At 41.0% G+C, this 25,230-nt stretch overlaps 1 protein-coding gene across 4 annotated transcripts in view; it reads left to right on the plus strand.

The window, feature by feature from the left end:
- Positions 1-25,230, plus strand: part of RHOBTB3 (Rho related BTB domain containing 3) — a 42,278-nt gene that overhangs the window by 5,719 nt on the left and 11,329 nt on the right. Inside the window, exons 1-7 of one of the 4 annotated variants that reach the window (XM_071455747.1) lie at positions 4,723-5,389; positions 9,725-9,941; positions 17,405-17,597; positions 19,402-19,553; positions 20,376-20,487; positions 21,269-21,637; positions 23,864-23,976. In XM_071455747.1, coding sequence (XP_071311848.1) covers positions 5,301-5,389; positions 9,725-9,941; positions 17,405-17,597; positions 19,402-19,553; positions 20,376-20,487; positions 21,269-21,637; positions 23,864-23,976 — 1,245 coding nt within the window. In that variant the 5' untranslated portion in view covers positions 4,723-5,300. Of the gene's footprint in view, positions 1-4,722; positions 5,390-9,090; positions 9,556-9,724; positions 9,942-17,404; positions 17,598-19,401; positions 19,554-20,375; positions 20,488-21,268; positions 21,638-23,863; positions 23,977-25,230 lie in introns of those variants that run through there. The other 3 variants (XM_071455744.1, XM_071455746.1, XM_071455745.1) reach the window with 3 other exon arrangements.

Consider the following 25,230-nt stretch of genomic DNA (forward strand, 5'->3'; position numbering starts at 1 on the left):
GATCCTGATGTGTCCCTTCCCAGTCAGGACATTTTATGATTATAATTTGGCCCAAATTGCTGGCAAGGGCCAGTGAAGAGCAGCACTGTGCAGGGTGTGGAAAGAACTCCATGGCCCCCTCACCCTCCACCCTGAGTCCTGCTCTGTAGCACGAGGGCTCTGTGCACCTCTGCACATGCACAGGGATCTGTGCACATCACCCACAGGGGGAAGGTGCCAAAGCCATCCCATCATCAAAGCCAACATTAATTCTCTTCTGGACTGTAGTGACCCTGCCCTGGGTGAGCTCCTGACCTTGAAGAACACTGGCCTGGTGAGGAGACAAGTCAGAACTCTAAACTTCAGCAGAAAGAATTTCCAGATGTACAAAGAATTAGTGGGTGAGATCTGCTGGGATGTCCTCAGGAACAAAGGACCTGATCAGAGCTGGGAACCTTTTAAGGAGACTTTTCTTGGAGCAGAAGACCTTTCCAAGCTGATGTGTGTCACAGACACATTTTATGAAAAATCCTTTCCTTAGGATTTTTTTCTCCTGAGAAGCTGAGAGGCCTCAGGAACAAAATGTAAACAATGATTATCTGCTGCAACAGGTGGATCTGTGATTGGTCTCATGTGGTTGTTTCTAAACAGTCCAGCTGTCTGGACTGTCTGGTCAGTCACAAGATTTTGTTATAATTCTTTTTCTATTCTTGCTAGCCTTCTGATCAAATCCTTTCTTCTATTCTTTTAGTATAGTTTTAATATTATATATATCATAAAACAATAAATCAAGCCTTCTGAAACATGGAGTCAGATCCTCGTCTCTTCCCTCACCCTAAGACCCCTGTGAACACCATCACAGATGTGTAAAGAACCAAGTAAGGTGGACAGTAAAGTTCCACAGAAAAGCAGGGATCTTCTCCTGAAACTGAGGAGTAAGAGGAAGACACTGCCAGTGGGAGCAGGAACTGGTGACCTGGGGAGAGTACAGGGACACTGTTTGGATATGTAAGGATGGCATCAGGAAGGCCAAAGCAAAAATGAAACAAGGCTTGGAAATAGGTGTGAAGAGTAACCAGAAGGGATTCTATAAGGAAATCAGTTGGGAAGAAAGACCAAGTGGAGCGGTGGCCGGCGGAAAGTAAAACGCCCAGGCTAGATAAGTGTCCGGCCAACCTCCAGCCAGTCAGGCACTTCCCCAACCCGAAGTCAGGGCCTTGTGCCTAAGGCGATGTCAAGCCTTGCGGACGTGTGGCCGCAGTAGAGAGCTCCGAAGTCGCAGGATGAAATGAAGAGGCGACCCTCAGTTTCTTCAGGGAGGGTGATTTTATTGGTAGGGAAACGTGGAGGTTCAGGTAGAAGGAGCTGAGGGCCCTGAGGCAGAGAAAGCCTCGGGTTTTAAAGAGGGTAGGAGGGGTGAAAGATAGCAAATCAGAGAGGGATACATTAAGGATTGGCATAATCAGAGAACCCATCAAACACAGTTGCGGGAGGGACCCTGGCCCCTAACCCAATCACTCGACATCCTGGCTCGAACTCTCTAGAAAAAGAGGCAGGGGTGTCGAGTGACAGGCAGGCTGCCAGGGGTGGGGAACAAGAAAGATAACCAAGACAACTGGGGAGGGGTTTGGGGATTGACACAAACTGGTAACAGGGCAGGACCTTCTGAGAGAACAATGGGGGGAAAACTGAACAAACATAAAACACACCACAACAACCAAGGACAGTGTACCACTGATAAAGGAGAAAAGAGAACTGGTGACAGCAGTTGGAGAAGGCTGAGGTACTCAGTGAGTTCTTTGCCTCAGACTTCAGTGGCCATCAGGCTTCCTGTGCCTCTTGATTCCCTGAGGCTGCAGGTGGGGGTTGATGAAGTGAAATCACCCCCATTGTCAGTCAAGAGCAGGTTCAAGAGCACCTGATGGAACTGAATGGGCACAAGCCTATGGGACCTGGTGAGAGGCACCCCAGTGCCCTGAGGGATGACATTGTTGCCAGGACACCCTTGTGATGTTTGTAAAGTCACAGCAGCCAGGCAAAGCCCCCAGTGACTCTGAAAATGAAAGCATCATTCCTATTTTTAAATAGGGGATAAAGGGACTACTGAGCAATCTGTGGCCTTCTGTAGTGACTGCAAGGACTGACAAGGAAAGGCTGATTAGTGTCATCCACCTAAACTTGTGTAAGGCCTTTGATGCCACAGTCCCACATGGCATCCTCATGTCCAGATCAGGGAGACATGCAGCTGAAGGTGGACTGCTGCATGGATAAGGAATTGGCTGGGTGGGTGCAGACAGAGTTGTGGTCCATGGCCCAGTGTCCAGGTGGAGGCTGATGACAAGTGGTATTCCTCTTGTGTCTTTGGGCTGGTGCTCTTTGCTGGTTTTGTTGATGACACAGGCAGAGGGATTTAGTGGACCCTCAGCACTTTTGCAAATGACACTGAGCTGGTTGGTGCAGTTGGCACAACAGAAGGATGGGATCCATCCAGGGGCACCTGGACAGACTTGAGTAGTGGGCCCATGATAACCTCATGAGGTTCAACAAGGCCAGGTGCTGGTGCTGCACCTGGGTCAGGGCAATCCCAGGCATTAGCACAGACCTGGGGAAGAAATACTTGGAAGCAGCCCTGTTGAGAGCAGTGGATGCTGGTGTATGCTGGTGGATGAAAAGCTGGACATGAATAACCCATTTCCAAAGACAGATTTATTTATGTCCTTTTATGAGAAGCCATTTCTCACACCACATAGAGAATTATGATGCAGCAAAGGCTCTAAGCAGCCAAACCCCTCTGAGAGAGTAAGTAATATGAGGGTGCAGGATAATTCAAGAGGCTACAAAGCTAAAATTAATTTCTCAAAGCGGTAAGAAGAACATTCAGATCCATGAAGAACATTCAGTTATCACACACTGTTCATCCTCTCTTGCTGCCCTGATAATTGCTTCTGTATTTACAGGTATGCAGACAGAAAAGGAGGCTGAAAACTAGAAATAGCAGTGAAATCATAACAGAAAGGAAAACAAGAAAATAGAAATCAGGAAAGTAAGTTAAAAAGGAAATAGCTGATTGAAAGACTAACTCTGAAATGGCTCTGTGAATTTTAGTAAATTGAAGGGTTTTCTTAAATATTTTTTTAAAATATGAAATGGTCATCCAATGGCAGATGTTTAACACCTGTATAATGAAAGTTAATTAACAATGTACTGTGCCTTCTGATTCTGGAAAAGTGCAGTTATATAAAAATTAAAATTTATTTATGATTCATTGAGACCTTACAACTTTGATAAGCGAATAACTGTTTGTATATGCACAGAAGCTATTGCAGATATTTGTATATCTAGGTATAATATTTGTTTTTTAATTTTCTCTTCTTAAAATGGATTTTAACTCATATGTTTTTTTGACATTATTAGATAATTTTCATTTAACATGCTAATGAGTATTATCTGCAATCATATTGAATGTTTTTCATAAGAAAAAGTGGGAACATGATTTTAGTAAGAAAAACTAGAAACTTATACATTACTGAAAAAACACGTGGGCAGACAAAGGGCTGAGCTTCTGCAGAAGCAGTTTGAGGCACTTCTCTCAGTAAAATTCACATGCTAGGTCACTCAGTCCTAAGTGCTTATCCAGGGGATCATAAGGTGGATTAAAATAGCTCGGAACTTTCAAAACATGCTGAGTGTATGCCATCCCTTCTCTGGCCCCAAATATCAGCAGCATCTCTGGCCAGGGTGGTACTTTTCTGAGTGCCTTGTGGGAGAGGACACCCAGGCAGCTGAGATTTGTTGAAGGGGTTTGGTCAGTATGTGTGGCCAGGCGGTGCCAGAAGGGATCTTTCTCTGCTCTCTAGTGAGGAACATGTGCCACCCCGCCATTCTCTGTGGTTCTTGCTCCATGCCCATCTCTCCCTGCAGCTCAGCCTCAGCTCAAGTCCAAGTCAAGCCTTGGGGAGGGGAAGCAGGGCAGGCTGGGGTGGGGGTGTTGCTCCTCTGCATGACACAATGGTCTGTGTCCACTTTGTGGCAATGGCTTTCTTTTCTAAAACAGCAGAAACAATGTATGAGCTACTTTTTTTTGATCCTTTGACCTTCATTCTAATGCAATTTGTAACGCTTATTTATTTAACTATGACATAAGAACTGCAGGGTGCGGCTCTGCACCTACAGTTGGGGATTTTCACCAGTGTGAGTGGGGTTTCTTCTTGTGCAGCATTTTGTTCTTTCAGCCCTTCACCTCTGAGGCAGATTGGGGTATTTAGGCACCATATGGGTCCTCTCCTCATGGCACCAGACCTTTCTTTCACTGCCAAAATCAACCAGCTTGTTGAGCAATTCTTGTGTTGCACATCTGCAGCAGCAGACCTGGCTCTTGTTTTCCACATCTCACCCTCACAGGGTTTGCAGCTTTCCACAGCTTGCCAGCTGTTTGCAGAGCTCTGTTCTGCCACAAAGTGGATCTAGTTTTAAATTTAAAAGTGACATACATTTTTCTTTCTCCTTCTCCTCTCATCAGATAATTTCCCACTCCCTTCATATTTTTGTTTCAATATTGCACTGATGCCTTTTCCTTCATCCTAAAATTAAGAGCCAGAGATGGTTAAGGGATAAAAGGTTTTTACTTTGGTATTGAGTAAGGATTTTTATGGTGTGACACTTCTCCAAGGTGGAATACTCAGAAATGCACACACACACACACACAGTAGATTTCATATACAATTTTATAGACCTTGTAAATTAGCACGTCTAACAAAGATGCTCCAATGAGAGATTTGAATGATTAGCATAATATCTCCTTATCTAGAAGTATTCCCCCTTAGATGGGCCTAATCTTAGTTTACAGGGTACATTCTAGAGGGAACCTTGGTTTCTCAAGATAGCGTAGTATTTCTGGCCTCCAACTGCAAGGCCTTTGGCATGTTTGGTCTTGTGGCCTAACAGAATACCAGGACTATGCTAAGTTATCAGACTTAAGGAATTGCATGCATGCATGCTAAGGGCACTGAGAATACATAAAAGGTATATAAAAGAAAAGGCAAAAAAATTGTCATGGCATCAGCACTGGTACTCCTTGATCTGATTCACTAAGACTAGAAAAAAAAAGTAGTAAAAATAGATGTTAATAAATAGGCAGGATTAGATAAAATTTTTGAGAACAGTCATAAGAAACTGTGGCAAGAAAAAAAAAATTGTGTCTGGGGTCTGTGTATCATAGGAGGCCACCAATATACTCAAAAGCTCTTTTAGCAAGGCCTGGATAATGCCAAAGCAGTGGGAGCAGCTACCACTCCTGGTGAGATGACACAGTCTGTGAGAAAATGAGATCCAGGGATGAACACAGTCTCTTTGGAAGCTGTTGGAGAGGCTCGAGTGAAGTTCAGCATCACTGGTTTCTGGAGGAAGGGTGGTAAGTAAGCCAATAAAAGGGGTTGTGTGGGCATAATAATCCTCTTGCACTTTCAAAAAGCCTTTGAGAAGCTTTTTGCAAAGCTTATTAAACTTTGTAAAGAAAATAAGTTGCCACAAGATTGGATGAGAGGCTGGTTTTGGAGTTGAAAGCTGGTATAAGAGGAAGTGAGGGACAGGGCTTAGTGGTCACTCTCCAGGAAGGAGGAGATTTATGCAGTCAGGGGATAATTCAGTTTGGAAGGGACCTCTGAAGGTCATCTAACCCAGCCTCCTCTCCAAGCATGTCTAAAGGGCTAAGGTTATGCAAGGACTTCTTCAGTGAAACTTGAATATGCCCAAGGATAGCCATTCCACAATTTGACACAAAAGCCTTAGAATTCGAGCTGTTTTTTTCTTGATGCCTCTATCTGTGACCTCTAGAAAGCAGTGAAACCTGTTGGGCTGGAGAGGCACTCACTGGCTCTGGTTGTGGTCACTTGGTGGTCCTTAAAGTCCTTTTTGACTCAAACCATTCTATGCTTTATGTGTGGAAATTAAAAACAAATTTGCTTCCAAGTTTGAACACTACATGAATTTTGTGGCATGGTTATGCCAAGAAATACTACTGATCCTGAACACTGTCCCTCCATTCATTTCCCACGCACACACACACACAGATGGCTTTTGTTGGTGGGGATGTGGCAGATGGCTACAGCAACAGAAAACCTCCTTTTTGTTTTCTGGTGCTTTTTCTGAGCAGGGGGTCTTGGCTGGCAGATCATGCAGCAGCCGCGTCTACTCTGGACAAGCACCAGTAAAACCAAGACTATCGCAGGATTTTTTTTGCAGTATTATCAGGAAACAAGCCTCTACAGCAAAGTGTATTAGTGTTATTTGGAATTATATTCCAACTTTGAAAAAAAAAACCAAAAAACCTGGAAATTTACGTCTCCTAGAGCAACATGTTTTGTCTTGCACCTGAAGCTGACTACACCAGCATCAGCAGCAGCAGCATTGTGCAGTGTGCAGATTCAGCTAATAAGCAGGTTTGGCAATGACTTTGACTTCAAGTACATTAAATCTCCTCACTGTCCTGAAAATACAAGCTGGATAATTCTGCATGGATCAATGTGCATAAGGCTACAGCTTCCACTAGGGAAAAAAAATCCTCCTCCTTGACTTGCCTGCACTTACCTCCTTTCACTGGCAAATATCATTCCCCTTTGTCATTAACGACTGTGTATTTGTTTTCAGTACTTTATCTGAGGTACTCACCGGAAAGCTACAACGGAAATGGTTTTGGAAAAAAAAAAAGTTCCAGCACAAACTACACAAGACTGAATATGTGATTGTTTCCTGGACCTTGTCAAAGACTCCCTTCTCTGCAGTTTAGTCTTTGTTTGTCAGTAGCAGTGGCAAATGCTTGGTGGATGAAAGGTTTGCTGATCACAGGAGGGTATTCAACTTTCCGATTGCCAAACAGAGAACAGTCAGGCAATCCTCTGTAATCCTCTAGGTTAAACAATCCTTTGCAGCTTTTCCTTGCAGTGCCCGTGTAACTTGTAGAATGCATCTAGGGTAGGGGTGCCAAGCAGCTTCCCTGTTTGTGGTATTTATTATCCTGCCAAAGTGAACTTGTTTCCTTTCCTGTTTAGTTTGTTTGTTTATTTGAAATGCATTGCACAATCCCTGAGCAATGCAAGCAAAAATGGGGTTATGGACCTACTTTGACAGGAGAACAGACAGCATTCTCCAATTTTAATGCTTGCTTTTTAAACACTGTTTATAGTCATCTGATTGCTGGAAAGCCATTATTAAGACAGTGTATTTCAGTGTATTTTAGTATGTAAGTTTTAAGTGCTTTTCATCAGTTGAGATGAATCTCACATCCACCATGCACACTTTGCCAAAACTGACACTTCTGTCAGTCCCAAGCTTCCCAGGTGGTTGAAGGAAGAAGTGGGAGGAAAACAAAAATGTTTTCTGTGACCCTCCATCTCAGTTGGTACTGCTACCCTTGTCCCCCCTGGGCAGCACTAGGTCTGCAGCAATGAGTAAGCTATGCTAATTGGAGTTTGGGTTAATTGGGTCACTCCTCATTAGTACTGCCTTATTTAGCAGTCCGGTTTTTCTTGGTATTACAACTACCTATTTGAGTGTCCACATCTGCATGCATGGGTGTGTTGTATTTATAATATATGTGCATGTATTTTAAACACATGCTTATATAAACCTGTGTATGTGTATTTTTGTCTATATATGCATGTGCATATTTATTTATATATATAGCTATTTATGCTTTTAGCTATACCAGATCAGGCTCGTTAGTGATGAGAAATTTTCTCCCAAAGGTTTCCTCATTTTCAATGGGTAGATTGCTACAAGCGCAAATTTAAGAATTCCAAGGGATCTTCAGTGACCTTTAAAATGTACACAAGTAGTCATGGTTGCAAAATGTTGGCTGCTCTGCCGACTCACAACATCATGTACCCAGAGTTTGGAGACCACTGAGGCTTTGGATGTGGACAGTGATACATCACAGTCAGAGGATCATCTGGGGAAAAAATAGTGGTTTCCTGTGATACTTTTTAAAACTTATCTATGAAACATGCATTCCAACTTTTTTTCCAGGATGAAACAAAACAACAACCTCCACTTGTCATTTGTCTTTTAGTTTTCTAGAGCAAAGCTAGATTAAAAAGCAGAAGCTAGGATGGGATAAAATGTGTGAAAACAAAGAGGCTGGGAAATTATCTGTTGTTTTGTTCTTTGGGATTTTTCTTTTTCAGTAGGCCCTGTACAATTTATAATAAAAATAAAAATAATAAATTAGCATTCATTAGCAGATAATAATACTTACGATTTATTAAAATGGTCTTGCTATTCAGTACTATATCTGTATAAAACTTTGTTAGTGCCATCAAATGGAATCTCCTAAATTTGCAAATAGTGGAATAGTACTTTTCTTAAAGTATGGATTGTTGCAAGCAAAGCTCTATCATTATTCTGTTGATAATTGTATCAAGTCCTGTTTTGAGTGAGTTCTTGCCCGTGGGATTAACAGCAGCATGTGTTCACATAACACAGAGTATTGTGTACCATCTAGTATGCCTAAAACATGTTTACTCTGTTTTGTTTATTTTTTTTATTTTAGTGTACACAGTGGTATGTGACAGCTGATGGTATTTTTATAATGGATCTGGTATATTTCCTGTGTAACCTCTGCAGGTGACCCTGCATTGGGGGTTGGGCTAGGTAATCTTCAGAGGTGCCTTGCAACCTAAACCGTTCTGTGATTTGTGTTTGTTTTACTATAATGCAAGAGCATCCTTTTGGAAAATTGTACTTTAAACATCACATGAGCGCTAAAAAGCCCACGCGGCATTTAAGAAATTGTATTACTAATCAGCCTACTATTGAAAAGATAGATATTATTTAAATAGTAATAGTTTATTTAAAAAGTTTAGATACTTTAAAAGTGGAAGTTTACACTGCTCTCTCCTTTGGCTGTGACAGTCCCAGGTCCCTCCCCTGGTGCAGACAAGCGGTGCGGGGATGTTGGTCCTGTTCGTGCGGGGTGGGACCGGGCTCTGCCCCAGCGCCTCTCCCTGCCCTGCTCACCTGGTGCACCTGCCCTCGGCGCGTCATCTCGCTCTGCCCATCGCCTCTCGGGGCTGGCTGACGTCAGGGTGCGGTGCCCGGGACCGCCCGGCCGGACGCGGCTTCGCCTTCCCCGACGGCGCCGGGGCAGCGCTGCCATCGCAGCCCGGGCTGCTGCTCATCCCGCTGCTGCTGCAGATCCCCATCCTGCCGCAGGTCCCGATCCTGCTGCAGATCCCCATCCTGCTGCAGGTCCCGATCCTGCTGCAGATCCCCATCCTGCTGCAGGTCCCCATACTGCTGCAGATCCCCATACTGCTGCAGGTCCCCATACTGCTGCTGCCGCTGCTGCTGTTGTTGCGGCTGCTGCCGATCCCGCTGCTGCTGCTGCAGCTCCATCGCCGGAGCTGCCCAGCTTGGCCACAGCCGGGGCAATGCGGCAGGAGTCCCCGAGGTCACCGCAGCGAGACTGAGCCTGGACACCGAGGAATAACAAACCAAAACCGCTGGGGATTTGCAATGCAGGCAGCCTTTCCAGATTTCTTTTCCGCTTTGCTCCCACCCTGCTGTTGGATTTGAGATCATGTACGTGGTTTTGCTGTTGATTACAGGAGGGTGTTAAAATCTAGGGAGGGAAGAGGATTCAGAGGGATTAATATGTTAGTTTTAATTTAAGGGGATTTTATTTTCTTTCCCCTTATCCCTGCCCTTCATCTTTGTTAACACAACTTCATCTTTATTATTTTTATTTTAGGTCGGTTAATATTGTAGCTTTTGGGAATGAAAGAGATGGTTTTTCTGAGGACAATCAGCAGCCCAGCCTGATCTGGAGCTATCTCGGGAGAAGTGCTCTCATTTCCCAGATCGACAGCAGCTTGTCTGCCAGTCATGTTGGAAACCCAGTTTTTACTGAGTATCAAGCCTGCGTATTTGGAAATGTCAGACTGGTGGTACACGACTGTCCTGTCTGGGTAAGAGATCCATCTCAGTCTTTTTAACTACAATTAACAGTGTGAGCTCTTTTACTAAATGAAACCATATCCTAATTTTAAATGGTTTTCATTGTTGTGGGATTTTATTTTTAGTTTTATTACTGCATTTAGTAAAAAAAAACTTTAAAAATGTAACCAGGCAAATGCTGGGAAACCTCAAAGGTGCTATAAAAAGGTTCTTATAAACCAGCCTCTGCTCAGCCTTCCCTGGAAGAAGGTGTTTTTTTCAACTGTGTTGCTTAATGGAAATTTTGTGAAAGACAATCCAGAAGTAAACAAGAATGCCTTGTGACACTGCACCATAAGTTCTCTCTCCAAATATTTGCCAACAATAAAATGAAATTTTATTTTTCTGTAAATAAAGGCAGTAAGTTTTCAAGCTGTGAAAAATGACAGATTAAAAGATCTGATTGTTTATATATTATATGAATTATATATTATTCATATAATAATAAAGGGAATAATTTTACTCCTCCTACAAAGAATAATCATGTCTTAACATTATTGCCTTTATCTGATGGTAAATAACAAAGACTTTGGCACTGTTGCTAGTTGTCAGCACTTTTGTTAGTAAGTGAGAAAACTTAGTTTGGAGTGTGAGCAGAGCAATGATTATGTAAGAAATGATACTGATAATCTAAATTAAAACATATTTACTACTTAGCAGCCTTAAAAAAAAACCTCAGTTTACCAGCTTTTAGAAATTAAAATAATAATCAGTTTCAGCTCCATAATTCTATCCTTTGGGTGATTTTTGTACTCCTGTAAGGGAAACCTTTTGTAGAATCTGCAGGAGCCATAACAGCTCCATGAAATTATCAGAAGCCAACAATCTTAAAATGAAACTATCCAGTTTAGCTGTCCTTCTGCTCTTTATTTCTTTTTGCCAGCTGCTTACAGACACCAGTTCAGATGGACTGGGGGATCCTGTTTCTAATCTGTGAAGCTGCATGTGACCTGCATGTGCAGTTTGCTGGAGTCACCGGAGCGCAGCAAAGAGTAAAAATCTCCTGAATATAAATGAAGTCTGTAGGGCTTCAAAGGCTGTTTCAGAGGGATGGAGGGAGGTGGGTAAGGGAGGTGGGAATGTAAGTGAGGGTAGCTGGAGAAGGGGAAGCAAGGACATAGATTGGAGACAGAGTTGATGTATTTTTACATTGCTTTAATTGCATTTGGCCTTCTGCTGAACAAGGTTCTTCAGTTCTGGACACCTTTTAATTTCTGCGCTTCAAAAGTCAGCTTGTTATTGTCCGAGTCACTGCATTTCTGCAGCCTCAGGTTTTTTTTCCTCTATCAGTTAAAGGAGGCAGGAAATATATTACTGAGAATGTCGAGGACAAATTAGCATTTTTCTCTTCATGGAAGACATGTCAGATAGCAGGACTGGACTCTGCATGACTCTTTATGTGTCATGCATAAAGCAGTGTCCTTGCTAGGGTAAGGCAGAGCAGGACCATTTCCCACAGCCTGAGTGCTTGAGGTTTACTATATCACAGTAGATCCTTTAGAGCTGCTCCTCTGCTAGCCTGGGGAAACACCACAGAACAACTCAAGATGTTGACAGATGTTGCCTCCGGCCATATTCTGCATGGAAAAGGATCCCTGTTTCATCTTATCAAAACATAGAGGAGGTGTTATGGTGGGCCTTGCAGTATTTCAGCCTCTACCGTCTGAGCCCAAGAGAGATTTGCATTTTACCTGGGATTTGTACTAGATTAAACCCAAATGATTAAGGCCAGAGAGTCCTAGACATGAGCTTGGCATCTGAGTACACTGATAGCTGTGAGTCTCAAAACTCAAAGGGGCCCATCTGTTCTTTGTCTTCCACAGCCATGAGTCTGGAAAAGCAGTGTTGATGTGGTTTTACTGAGTAGAGTTCCGCAGTGAGTGGGGGGATCCTTTTGCGTGGCAGATTGTGGTGCAGTTTAATTTTCTTGAGTTTGAGTCTGCTGCTGCACCTGTCTGCCAGCCCAGGATACTGCTCAGCCTTTTGAGTCTGCAGGAGGGTCAGCAGGTCAGGTGTCTTTAGGAAATTACAAAGATAAATTCATGTTTGCCAACATGCAAACGAGCATCTTGTGAGGACCTCTCCTTCCCGTGGCAATTGCAGGGTGCAGGAGGGAAATGCTGACTCTGGGGACCTTATAATATGACAGGGCTGTAGAGACAGCAGTGGAACATCACGCTTTTCAAAATCTGGGGCAAAATGTCAGAGTTTCCAAGGCCAGGTTGCTCTATGTGTGCTGCTCTTGGGGTGTACCACTGTGGCTTGCTCTGGCAGAGCTGTGTGCAGGGGGCAGGAGCACAGAGCACTGACATCGTTGTCAACCATGTGGCCTCAAAATGTTTTCTCAAAAAATGCAAACCTAGGGTAAGAGAAGACATAAAGAACTAGGGAAAACACATGTGTGCTAACATCCCTCCTGAGTATTGTGGTATTAACAGCTGATCAGTTGCTAATGTATCCTTAAGCTGCTCAATAATAAGGCATATTGAGTAAGAATGACCCAGTTTTTCTAATTTTGCAGGGTTGAACCTCTGTATGGAGCTAATAACTCAAAAGGAGAAATTCGTAAGATGAGTTTTAAGACTTGCTTTGGAAAACACTGCTTTAATTAACAATCTGTGTTAGATTTGACAGTCTTCAGGACTGAGATGCCATTTTATTGACTTAGCTGTATTTTGCAATTCCACTTTACTCTGAATTTGTTTATGCTTCTCCAGAAAAAATGCAGGCAGAATTTTTAATATCTAATTAAGTGAATGTTCCTCAAGTCCAGAATTAAGCATAGTATAGAAGCTGTAATTCATGTTTCGATTCACTTAATTGTAGTGCTGGAAAATAAATGGCAAAATAAAAAGTCCTTTGTAATGTTCCCTACCTGAATTAACTCTTGTCCTCCCCTCTCTTACCTGGAGCAAAACCCTAAGGATATGAGAGTGTTTCTGTCCTGGCCTGGGGGTCTTGCTGCCGTTTTTAACTTTTTCTACTAAGACCCACCTGGTTTTGTTTGTTTGTTTTGTTTGTTTGTTTTGTTTTTGTGGCTTTTGTTTGGTTTATTTGGGTTTCTTTTCCCCATGAGAAACAATACCCCCCAGAATTTTTCTAGCTTTCCCCTATTTTATAAAAACTGCTGAGCTTCTAGAGAATTACTGACATCATCAAGTATAGAAATGTTTACAAAAGGGGAATACAGAGCAGCTGGGTTTTGGAGATTGTCTTGTGCTGGGTTAGATACTTGAAGAGGGCTGGATGCTCTGCTGTGTCTGCTCAGAGCCTTGAACAGAGCTGCAGATCTCCATGGGGCTCACTAGTACAAATATATTAACTACAATTTTGAGAAGGTACTCTGTGAATTTTTTTCTAATTCTCCCTTACAACAATCTCTTTCCCTGAACCTTTTTATAGTTTTTCCTTGCTATTTACTGTACCAACAGGAGTAGTCCCTCAAACACTGTGAGTTTTCTTATGCCAGCGATATCATCCATTGTGTAGTTCTCTGTCTTTTTTCTCTTTATCCTAATTCTTGTGCTCCTTAATGTGCCTTGTGCTCCTTATGCTGGCCAGCCTTTACCATGTCTAAAGGTACAGGAATCTGCACCATGTTCAGATTTTATGTACTATTTTTAGAAATCTAGGCATATGACTGCTTCAGTAAAAAATGACAGCTAGTAAGTAATTTTCATTTTTCAGTATGTCATCCCTTCTCATTTTTAAGCTTGAATGCCTGAAGTGGCAATTTACAACAAATTATCAAATCCTGGTAAAAAGTACTATTAAATTCATTTATGAGAGGATGACAGAGGCTAATATGAGCTTCCTTTGTTTTGTGAGGGGGATATTTAGGGGGATTTCTGGAGGAGATACTTCCATCTGTGCTGCAGATTACTTATCTGAGTAAGTTCAGGGGACAAGTAAGGTATGGAGAGTATACCCATAAAATTTGTCCTGCTGCAGACCTGATAAGAAACTGCAGAGGAATCTTAAAATAAAAACAGAGAAGGCTCTGGTATGTGGTGTGGAGGACATCAGTGTGAAGGTTTTGGTAATGGAGATTGGGTCTGTAGATGGATCATAGAGAGGGATAACTCTCCAGGTGTTCCCAACGCAGTTCTCTTGGATCCTGGGGTAACCCCAGGGGAGCATTCCTACAGCATGTCCAGGTGCCCTTTTCCCCACAAAGAGTGGTTGGCTTTGCTGCTGCCTCAGATCCAGGGCTGGGGTGGTTGGACATGGGGACACTTATGAGCAGCTTTCAGAAAGAGCGTGGGCATTGCAAGGGCGCTTGTGTGAGGAATTTCACTGCCGTTCAGAAAGGCATTCATAAATCATTTTTAACAAAGCAGGTATTGTTGTCTTCTGGGATCATGTGATTTTGTAGGAAAATCATATCTTCAATGCCTCTGAAAGCTTTATTTTCAATACTGAGTGTTGAGAAGTATAATTTACTAATGGCAAGAATATGTTATGAGACACTTAGAATGAAGGCATGGAAGGAAAAAAATGAAGATTTTTCCTGTATGTCCTGAGTAGAACAGCAACAGAAGTATAATTAAAATTATAATTAATAAGGTCATAATAAAATAATCTTAGCTGTACAGATACTTCTTCCTTTTGCCAATGTCTGATTTGTGAAATGGAGCAGGAAGCATGATAAGGAGTAGGTGTTACAAAAATTTCACAGATGCAACCTGAAATTAAGGTTATTCCTGAATCTGAATAGCTGTTCATCATCTGATGACATTCCCCCTGTCATTTTTGCATGAAAGGTTCTCTAAAAGCAATAATGAAGGAGGCTCTAGATGCTCTGTCTTAGGGATATCTTGTGCAAATAACCCATTGTCAGAGATATTTTTGGAGGATTTTCTTGGCAGATGAGATTTATATCAGTTCTACTCTGGAGTGAGTGAAAAACAATATACCAACATACCACAAAACCAATATACAAACAATATAAAAATATACATATTAAATTCCATAGAAAGATTTCATAAGCATTTCTTATTACTCATGCTTAAAGCTGTGCAGTTACAGTGTATTTGTGCACCTGTGCTCTACTCTTTGCTTATGATACCACACATTGTCTTCAGTCTTGTAGAGATGGGCAGATGCAAATCTGGGCTGATCTTGAAAATGGTCAGCTGGAAGGACATTGCAAAGGAACAGATGTGCTTTCTGTCTGCCAACAGAACAGAACAGATAAATATCCCATGTTATTTTTGGGGGTTATGTTGTATTTTTCCTTTAAACCTTTGTTGTGTTAAATGTGTGCAACGCTGTTAAAAATTCTTCGTTGAGATCTTCACCAATTAAAGTGCAATAAAGCTTTCCCTCGAAAATTCTCTATTTTTGCCTGCTTGTGTGATCAAGTTCTCCAAATGTCCATCTAGATGGCTGTCTCTAAGCACTGAGGCTGGTAGTCCTACTTCTAGAGGTGCTAAATGTGCATTTCTGTGTAAATGTTATATCATTAACCAGGCCTAAATGATTGTATTAAGTGCTAATTGACACTGTCCTTACCCTGGGATTATAACAGTCTCTAACTGAGTTGTCTCAAAAAAAAAAAAAAATCAAGGGCAGTGCACTTGACCTCCTCTGTTGTCAACATGGTTAATCATGTGAGAGCTATTCCTGATAAATTTTTAATTCTGGTTTACTTATTGCAGAACAAAAGCTTCTATTACAGACATCAATGGGAATGTCTACTGTAATTTATTTCCTGACTTATTTCTTTGTAAGGTCAAGACCTGAATTTGGAATGATGTGAACTGACACTTTAGGCAAATACTCGCTGACTTTGACTTCCATCAAGTTTATGCTACTACTTCTTGTAGTTAAGAGCATTGCAGCTACCTCACCAGATTTCAAACAATGACCCTTTTGAAGTGATCAAAAATAGTTATGTTGACAATGCAAGCCACGCCACTTGTTGTTGATATTACTAACCTTTTATGTAGTTCACTCCCATTTGTAATGCTCTTATTTCTGTACTTGCTTTACAAAACTTAAATTGCTTCCCACTACCCAAACTTTGAGTTCTGCCCTTTTGTCACTTTTTCTCTGTTCAATTATTTCTATTTTCACACTGTCTTTATTTCATTACTGCTAATTTCCTTTTTTTTTTTCCCCTCAATATCCCAAGTTCTTCTAGTTTTGCCTCACATGCTATGCAGGGCTGCCATAGAATCGCAGAATCCCTGAATGATTTGGGTTGGAAGGAACCTTAGAGATCATCTCGTTCCAGCTACCCCTGCCATGCTGGGAAGAGGTTGCATAAACATGTGCTTGAGATTTGTTAGTTCTTTCCTGCCATGCACAGGAACACCTTCCACTAGACCAGATTGCTTAGAGCCTCATCCAGCTTGGCCCTCAGCACTGCCAGGCATGGGGCACCCACAGCGTCTTGCGGCAAACTGTGCCAGGGCCTCACCATCCTCTGTATAAAAAATGTCTGCCTTATGTCCAACCTAAATCTACCCTCTTTTAGTTTAAAACCATTGTCCCCTGTCCTATCACAACAGGCCCTGCCAAAAGGTTTGTCCCCATCTTTCTTACAAGCCCCCTTCAAGTATAAAAACGGCAAAAAGCCTCTCTGTTTTAAGAAGTAGAGTATTTTGGGTCATTGGAGGTTTTATTCAGTTCTCTGGACCACTTCCAGACTTCTCTCAAGAATTTTCAATTTAGCATACATTCAAAGACAAGGCTCCCCTGGTATTTATGAGCTACCTCCAGGTGAAGCAGAAAATGTGGAATCACAGTTCCATGACAGGTACGCAAGTAATAACCGTATGTTGCATGTGGATACATCACAGCTGTAAATGTAAGAATATCAAACAATTTTACAGGTTAAGTCCTCAGCACAGAACAATGAAAATTTGAATGTGAAATTGAAAAAGAAAGTTTAGGTATGTGATTTAAGTCCTCATCCTGAAGACATTAACACCTGGTGAAGCTATGTAGAAGCTCTAGTTACAAAAGCCACACTGAATTATTAAGTTTGTATTTAAAAGTTCATAGGTACATAGGATAATTCTGTGTAACCCTTTCTCTAAAATGTTGTGATTAATAATGTTTTTGTATGTGTTGCTGAAAACATCTACCACTGAAGGTGCTTTTATTTCCTAAAGGAAACAATTTTAAAGTTAAGTAATTAAAGCAGCAAAGATTCTTCCTGAAAAGAGTATTCCCTGATAAACCCTATTTTTAATTCTTCTGACAGAATTCCTGAATTAATGGAAAATATTTATGATTTATTATAACAAACAACTTGCTCTCCAAACAAGGAAATTACAAAGCAGGAAGTCTGCTCATTGTTGCATGTCTTCAAATAAGATCTAATCAGACAGAAACAATTATGTAGAGTTTTGCATTAAGAATATAGAATATTTAATCTTTTTCTTTAAGTCAGTAAATTCTTGATTGGTGGTTTTTTTCTTTTTAGGATATATTTGACAGTGACTGGTACACTTCCTGCAGGCTCATTGGAGGAGCTGATATTATTGTGATTAAATACTCTGTCAATGACAAGACTTCATTTCAAGAACTAAAGGACAGCTATGTGCCAATGGTAAAAAAAGCACTAAATCACTGCTCAGTTCCAGTAATAATTTCTGCTATTGGTGCAAGAAAAAACGGTATGTATCCAGCCTCCTGTAACAACAGATAAAATCTCATTTGGAAGTTGGGTATAATGTAATTTCAGTAGAAGCTGGTTGTTTTTCCAAGCTGCTAACAGAAACAATTAGTCTGTCAGGATGACAGTAATATGTGCATGTATTTTGGCTCCCTAGACTGATGTGCTGGCAAGAACACTGTGCTTAATTAACCTCAGTAATGATAGGCAACCTATCCTTCTTTGACCTCTGCAATGACTCTTCTTGTGGAGCTGTCACACATGAGGATTAAATCTAGTAATTTGGATTAAGCAACATACATTGGGGCATAAAGTATCTCTAGTCTATGAGATGAAAATTATATCCAGCATTCTGAAAACACTGGAGAGTGGTTGGGAAAAACCTTGAAATTCTCTGGGATTTTCCTCCTAAAGCAATGACTGAAAACCACAACCCTGGCTTGTCTTTTACTTCATGATACTTTACTAAAACAAGTGGTTCTGAGTGTCCCTCTTTTAATGAGTAAGAGACATGATGAATGTATATGTAGACATTTATTTTGTACTGTACAGAGAAATATCAATCCATATGAAGTATATCCTCTGTGGATGCTCTGTGTTGCTAGGGTCTACTTATAAACCTCTTAGCTCAGTGACAGATATAGGACAGTTAAAGAGCTGCATAACAGTTAAATATTTATTTTCTTCCATTTAGTAATTCAGTGATCATGACCAAGAACTTTCATGCTCTGGTATATACAGGAGTAATAAATCTCCCATTCTAAGTGCAAGGTCTTACTGAATTGTTTGTATTCCCCATGAATTTCCTTACACTTTTTGTTTAGGAAGAGGACATCACCAAACTGAGTGACTCCTCTAGTGGTTATTTTTTCTTTTCCACTTAGTTTTTTTTCTCTCTTCCTCCCTAAGTAATGTGGCCATGAGAGACACCAGGCTGGACCTCTGGGTTTATCCTGGGACCTGTCAGAGCAAACTGCTGTGCACACACAGAACCCTTTTGTTTCTAGGAGGTATTTGTGAACACAGCAGTTTGCTCATACAGATTACTAAGATCTTAATCCTCTGTAGTGGTAAATGTTGATGCCAAAACAAATTATTAAAAAAACCCAGCAAAAGCTGTTTTATTATGTTATCCATAGGTCTAGGCAGAGGACATTAGCGGGGAGCATGCACAGCACATTTGAAAGCACATGCATGGCTGGCACATTCTTACTGTCATTACGCCAAGCTCACCCAATGTGGCTGGAAGATTTTTAACAATTAAATGGCATAATCTTAAAAGTACCTATTTTGTTTTTTCAAAAAATGTATGTGAAGTACATGTAGATGAATCAGATCCTGCAGTACGTACAAACTCATCAAAGGTTGGTCTGGAGTGGAAATTTTCTTCTTTCACTACTGTGTGTACTTCCTGCATGGACAGGCCACAACAATTCAACAGGTTTGAGGGTGACATTCATGAATGATAACACCTGCAGGCTAGTACAAGACCTGAGCATGCAAAGCTATTGAGCCAAAGCCAAATCTGGCATCCATAAGTCTGGCTGAACTCTTCCAACTTAACAAAATCAATAAAGTAATACTAATGTAATGTATACAGTGGTTTGTAGAGTGACTAGTGTTTTGAATTGATTAATATGAAGTTGAGGTTTTTTCTATCATTACAGATTTCTTGTATAAAATTCCTATGTTTTCATTTCCCTCTTTGTTCTCCTGTAAGTAAAATATCTTTATAGTTATTTAGGAATCTAAGAATTGTGCATTATTTGGCTAAAATGGTTATTTTCCATCACTTTTTACCCCAGAAGTGCCTTGCACCTGTCCCCTGTGCACTTCAGACAGGAGGAGCTGTGTCACAGCCTCTGAAGGAGTCCAGCTTGCAAAGGAACTCGGAGCCACTTACCTTGAACTGCACACTCTAAATGACTTCTACATCCAGAAATACTTTGGAGGAGTGGTGAGTGAGAATCTGCAGCTTTGGAAGCAGGGTGGAACATGCATGAGGTGCATGGCAGATGTGAGGGCTTCAGAGAGCCAGGGGAGGCACACCATGGGCCCTTCCACCAAGTGTCAAGTTCCCACCAAGGCAAAATTCCAGTTAGATATTAGAAAGAAATTCTTCCCAGCGAGGATGGTCAGACAGTGGAACAGAATGGTCTGGGGGGCTGTGAGTGCCCTGTCCTTGGCAGTGTTCTTGGCTGGGTTGGAAGGGGCTTGGAGCAACCTGATCTGTGGAAAGTGTCCCTGCCCATGGCAGGGAGATTGGAAGAACTCAGTGGTCTTCAAGGGACTTTCCAAGCAAAACTATTCTAGGATTCTGTGAGTTTATGATGCTATCTGAATTAGCAGTACCAAGGTTGCTCTGGTTTTAAGTAGGAAGATTTAGGAAAGCTATTTGACGCACTGCAGTAAGTTTTCCACTTGTATTCTTGTCCTTTTATCTTGCTGGCTAACATCCAGCTGAATGAGGCCACTCCCCAAGATAGAATTAGCATCTAAAGAGGTCGGTAAATTGAATGTCATTGTGTCTGTCAGTTCTAGAAAGATTAAATACACAAGAATTAACCACAATCATTTGAATAAATAGTCTTGTAAATTGTGCTAGTTCTATCTAAATATGGTAGCTTCTCAGAAATGAGTTTTGGGACTCTCCTGGATGACTGGTAATAGTGTCAGCAGCTTTAGTCCTGCATACAGAACCTGTTATACCCCTTAATTTGATGTATAGGTTGTTATTAAATAACAAGTTTTTTTTTAAAAAATAAATTTCTTGTCTTAGCTTGAATATTTTATGATCCAAAGTTTGAATCAGAAGTCATCTGAAAAAATGAAGAAAAGGAAAAAGACGCAGAAGTGCCGTCGAGTCCAACCACCTCAGCTTGAACAGCCAGGTGCTCATTGATATCTTGTCTCTAGTATAATTCCTTATGTGTATCACTTTATTTGCACAATCAATATTTTTTACTACATTTTAAAGTAACAGTTGTTACTATGAGCTGTGCTATCTATTATCAGCTGTTCTGGTTATGTTGCATCTCCTTTTAGTGGCAATATATAACATCGCAATGGATTTCTAGTTTATTTTAGATATAACTAATAGGAATGGTTTTCTGGTGGACTTACAAAAACATGAATTGATAAAAGCTTTACGTGAAGTCTTAGCAGACAGATTAAAAAAGATAGTTGTTAGAGCATGAATTATTACTCTACACTATAATCAGATAGTGTTTTTGTTTGCTGCAGATAAAGCAAGGGAGAGAAGTACTCACCTGTATGCGATTTCTGAGCATCTGATGCATTTGCTCAGTGAAAAAAGTACTGACAAGCAGTTACCTATAAACCTGTAGTTTTCTCTTCCATGTTCTAAAAATTTGCTCAGACCTCTTAGATTTGGAATACACAGTCCAAGTTTCTTTATAGTGTAACTTGCTATAGAGGGTTCGTGAAAGGACAGACACTTACTATTAAACTAAGCGTTTCTTAACTTACTTACTGTATTAAGTATTTCCATTTTTCAAGTATTTTACTCAAGATATTCGAACAACATATAAGAAATATTCATATTGAAGATCTCTTTTAAAAATTAAACTGACTTGATAAGGTCAGTTGTCCTGTGGTTAGCACTTGCAAAGGTTGTAAAACTTAGGTTTTACAGCCTGACTTCTTTTGCAGAAAAGATGCCAATCCTAAAGGGCGAAGCCTCGCACTACAATGCAGACCTGCACAATCTTCTCTGCTGCTGCCAGTGTGCAGATGTGGCCTTCTACACTGAGGACCTCAGCACAGTGGTGGAGGCTCACAAGATCATCCTCTGCTCTGTCAGCCACCTCTTCATGCTGCTGTTCGGGGTGAAGAGCCCGTCCGACGCGCATGACGCCTCCGTGGTGCAGCTGGCACAGAGCCTCTTCGCGGTGCAGGCGGGGGATCCCTTCCCCTCCTCCCCCCGGGGTGTCCCACCCTGTGTCCCACCAGTCAGGGTGGTGGTGAAGGATTCTGTCTTCTGCTCTTGTCTCCCAGATATCCTCCACTTCATTTATTCAGGTACCTGCAGGGAACAGATCGGGCAACTTATTTCCTATTGTCTCATGGAGGAATATGTGCATCACCCTAAGGAACTTGGCTTTGCTGTTGCTAGATGATGTCTCACCTTGTTTCCACACCAATTTTATCCCTTGTGACTACTATGCACAATGAAAACACCATTGCCTATAACAAAAATTAGGTTAGTTGTCATTCCAGATTTAATGGGCCTAAATTAAATTAGTCCATAGGCTAATATCAATAACATTCAAAATTTTGCCAAAACAAATTTGGAGTTTGAGTCAGTTTCAGATCCTAGGCTTTTAAATATTGTAAATGGTTGCATGTTCTAAACACAAGGGCAAGAGTGCAGAGTTGCTTAAGAAAACTCAAGTAATATGCAGCTGAAGAGAAAACAGTGATAAGTGGCTGGAGTGTGGAGACCTTTGATGTGTTGCATGAGTTCTGCTACCATTTGGTACAGTCTGTGACCTCACCTACCTAATGCCAGCTTTCAAAATGGCACTGATATTTTTTTAACTTTTCAGATGTTGCTTAGAATTACTCAGCAGAAAGATTTGGGGTTTTTTTTCTGGAATGCCTGTTTGTTCTTTGTAAAATATTTTACAACCTGTCAGAGAATCTTTCAGCTTTCAGTTGGAGTTTTTAAATCTAAGACACTTCTTTCCAAAATAGTAACAAACATAAAGAATAGATGAAGAAGTTTTCCACTGAAAAAAAATCCATGAATAGATTAATATTTTTGTTCTTATTTATTTGAGCCAAGGACAGGGGATGAAAACTGGATTTTCAGCAGGTGATGGATAAATACAATATTTTTAATTCATAGAATAATTTAATAATTTGGGTTGGAAAAGACCTTTAAGATTATCAAGTCCAACCACTAACCCATCACTGCCAAACCCATCACTTAAACCATGTCCCCAGGTGCCACATCTTTGAAGTGTCTGCAGGGATGGTGACCCTACCACTGCCTTGGGCACCTTGTTCCAGTGCTTGACAACCCTTGAGGTGAAGAAATTTTCCTGATACTGAATCTAAACCTCCCCTGGTGCAACTTGAGGCTGTTTCCCCTTGTTCTGTTACTTATTACCTGGGAGAAGAGGCTGTCCCCAGCCAGGCTACAACCTCCTTCCAGGCAGTTGAAGAGAGCAACCAGTTCACCCCTGAGCCTCCTTTCCTCCAGTCTAAATATCTTTGTAAATGTCTTCATCTGTTACCATCTACAGCTTGGATCTAGTGCCTTGTGTGTGCTAATTTTCCTTTTTTACTTTCCTTTATGTCAGCCAAGGAGCTGTGAAACTTTGCACTTGCAGGCAGAGCTCTGCTTTATGTTTTGGTGCCTCTGAGAGGTGAAAGTGCTTGAGGTAGAGGCTGAGAAGAGAACAAATAATGAGTTTTCAGATTTTCAGGGCTGTGACATAATGCCCATGAGGTTATAAACCCTTAACGAGTCTGGTATAGATGGGATATAATTGAGCTGAGGATGCTGTGTGCTGTAGATGCTGACTGAGTCTCCTGACAGCAGAGTATCTTCAGGGCTGTGCTGAGTTGGGCTTGTTACTGAGCTTGATCTGTTTCTGTCTCCTTCTTGTCCTGGCTTAGAACTGAAAGTTACCACAAAACCTCACTTTGCCTCTGAGACTTACTCCAGCAAAGTGCATGAGGATAAACTATCTTTGTTTTCACTCTCTTCATTTTTCCAAGAAAGCTATTGAGACACCTCAGTGAATGTCATGGCTTTGACTGTGAAAACAAGAATAAAAGAAATTCTGCTGCAAATTTTGTGCTGATTTTAGCTGTGAGGACTAAGAATGTAACTGTGCATTAAATTTTTCTAGCCCGACCCCTACAGAACAATACAGCCAGCAGCAGAAGCAGAAGCTAAAAAATTTCCACAAATATTGAAACATTAAGGATTTTTTTTTTCTGAATCTCTACCTGCAATTTGCAGTGACTGAACTGGGAGGAATGAATAGATTGAGTGTGAAAGCAAGTGAGATATTCTAGTCTGTTAGTACTTGGTTGCACAATAAAAAGTACCATGGAAATTTAATGAGCAAAAATTGCATTCTGCCCTTCCTAAAAGCAAAGACCTGGCTGATTTATGTGCAAACCCCCTACCATTTCTGCAGGATGTGTTTGGCATTGATGTCATCTTTCCTCTGCCTGCTGAGGCCTGTGCCTTGCTGAATTATTATCTGTCTCCCCCTGGTTTTGTGATAGGTGCTTTCCAGTGGGAACGATTAGAAGAGGACATAAGAAAGAAGCTGAAGGATCCAGATAAAACAGAACATGTGCTTGAGAAAGTTAAATGCATCCTGAAAACTCCAGGAAAGGTACATTTAACTCCCTTGGGTCACCATTTGTTACTTAAATTTTTGAGAAATTGTTTTGTAGACAAGGTTTTCTTGTCAGTCTGTGTTTTAAAGTTACTTTGGATTAAACAGCCTGTACTTTTTCATGTTTCAGTGGGTAGTTTGCAGGCACATACACAGAGATCCTGATGTAACATGCAGAATTAATGTAATTGGTAAAAACCACACAAGCAGGTATTCTAAAGGGATTACTTGTATTCACAGCTTTAAACATTATCTGCCAATATGATTATCTGTTGCTAATTCCCATGTAATAGAGGTTTCCCAGGAAAGATTTGCTCCTGAACATAAGCCAAAAGTTGGGCTTCTGCAATAGATCTAGAGGGGTGGTTCCTCATATAAATGCTGTGATGTGTAAAGCTGTCTGTAACTCAATATATTTAATTCAGTAGAAGACCACACAAAAAATGTAACATATTATTAAGTTAATAAAAGGTCACAACGTAGAATTAGTTTTAATACAGAATTAGTTTTTACAGACATTTTTTCTTGGAGCATAGACATCAAAAAGTCACTGAACTGTTTTCAGCTTATGACTGCTCTGTTTTAGGCTTACCAGCGCTTAGTGCCCACAGCTAAAACATTTATAGGTTTGGCCTTGGAGAGCCTGAAGATTTTTAAGACAGTGAGCCTGAGCTGTAGTTTCTTTTAGTTTCTTTCTTGTAGTTTCTTTTATTCTTTTTTTATGCTTTTAGGGTACTCTTATTTCTCATTTAAGCTTTTTTTTTTAAGTCAAAAAGAAGGAATTGTGATTTTTTTCTTCATAAAACTAAAAATTTTATAAATTTAACATTTTAACCATAAATTCAACCTCATCTGAATTTCACTTGTCAGAATCCACCAACACAATTTAAATGTAGTTCCTTTTGTCAGCTTTAGATTATGCTTTTAAGGTAAGAAAACCAAAACTGAAAACTAACTGGGTGGGAGTACTGGGTTTTGGAGGGTCTTGACACTACCAGGTTATTGTAAGAGGAGTCTGTCCTCCCGCCTGTGAGCTCCCCCTGCCTCTGTGGAGGTAATTCCAGGGCAATATAAACACCAAACTTTGAGCTGCCTTGCCTTTACACACGGCATCACTGCAGGGTGGATGTGTGTCCCATCCCGGCTCCCCCCAGAGCCCTCAGACCTCGTTCTGCTGCAGCATTGGGTCTGCACAGGGAATGTCTGCAAAGGTTGGGACTCCAGAAAACTGGTGAAGCCCAACCTGCTTGT

Source organism: Agelaius tricolor, unplaced genomic scaffold (assembly GCF_023055355.1).
Source record: "Agelaius tricolor isolate 1412-34295 unplaced genomic scaffold, bAgeTri1.0.p SCAF_53, whole genome shotgun sequence".
NCBI classification, from domain to species: domain Eukaryota; kingdom Metazoa; phylum Chordata; class Aves; order Passeriformes; family Icteridae; genus Agelaius; species Agelaius tricolor.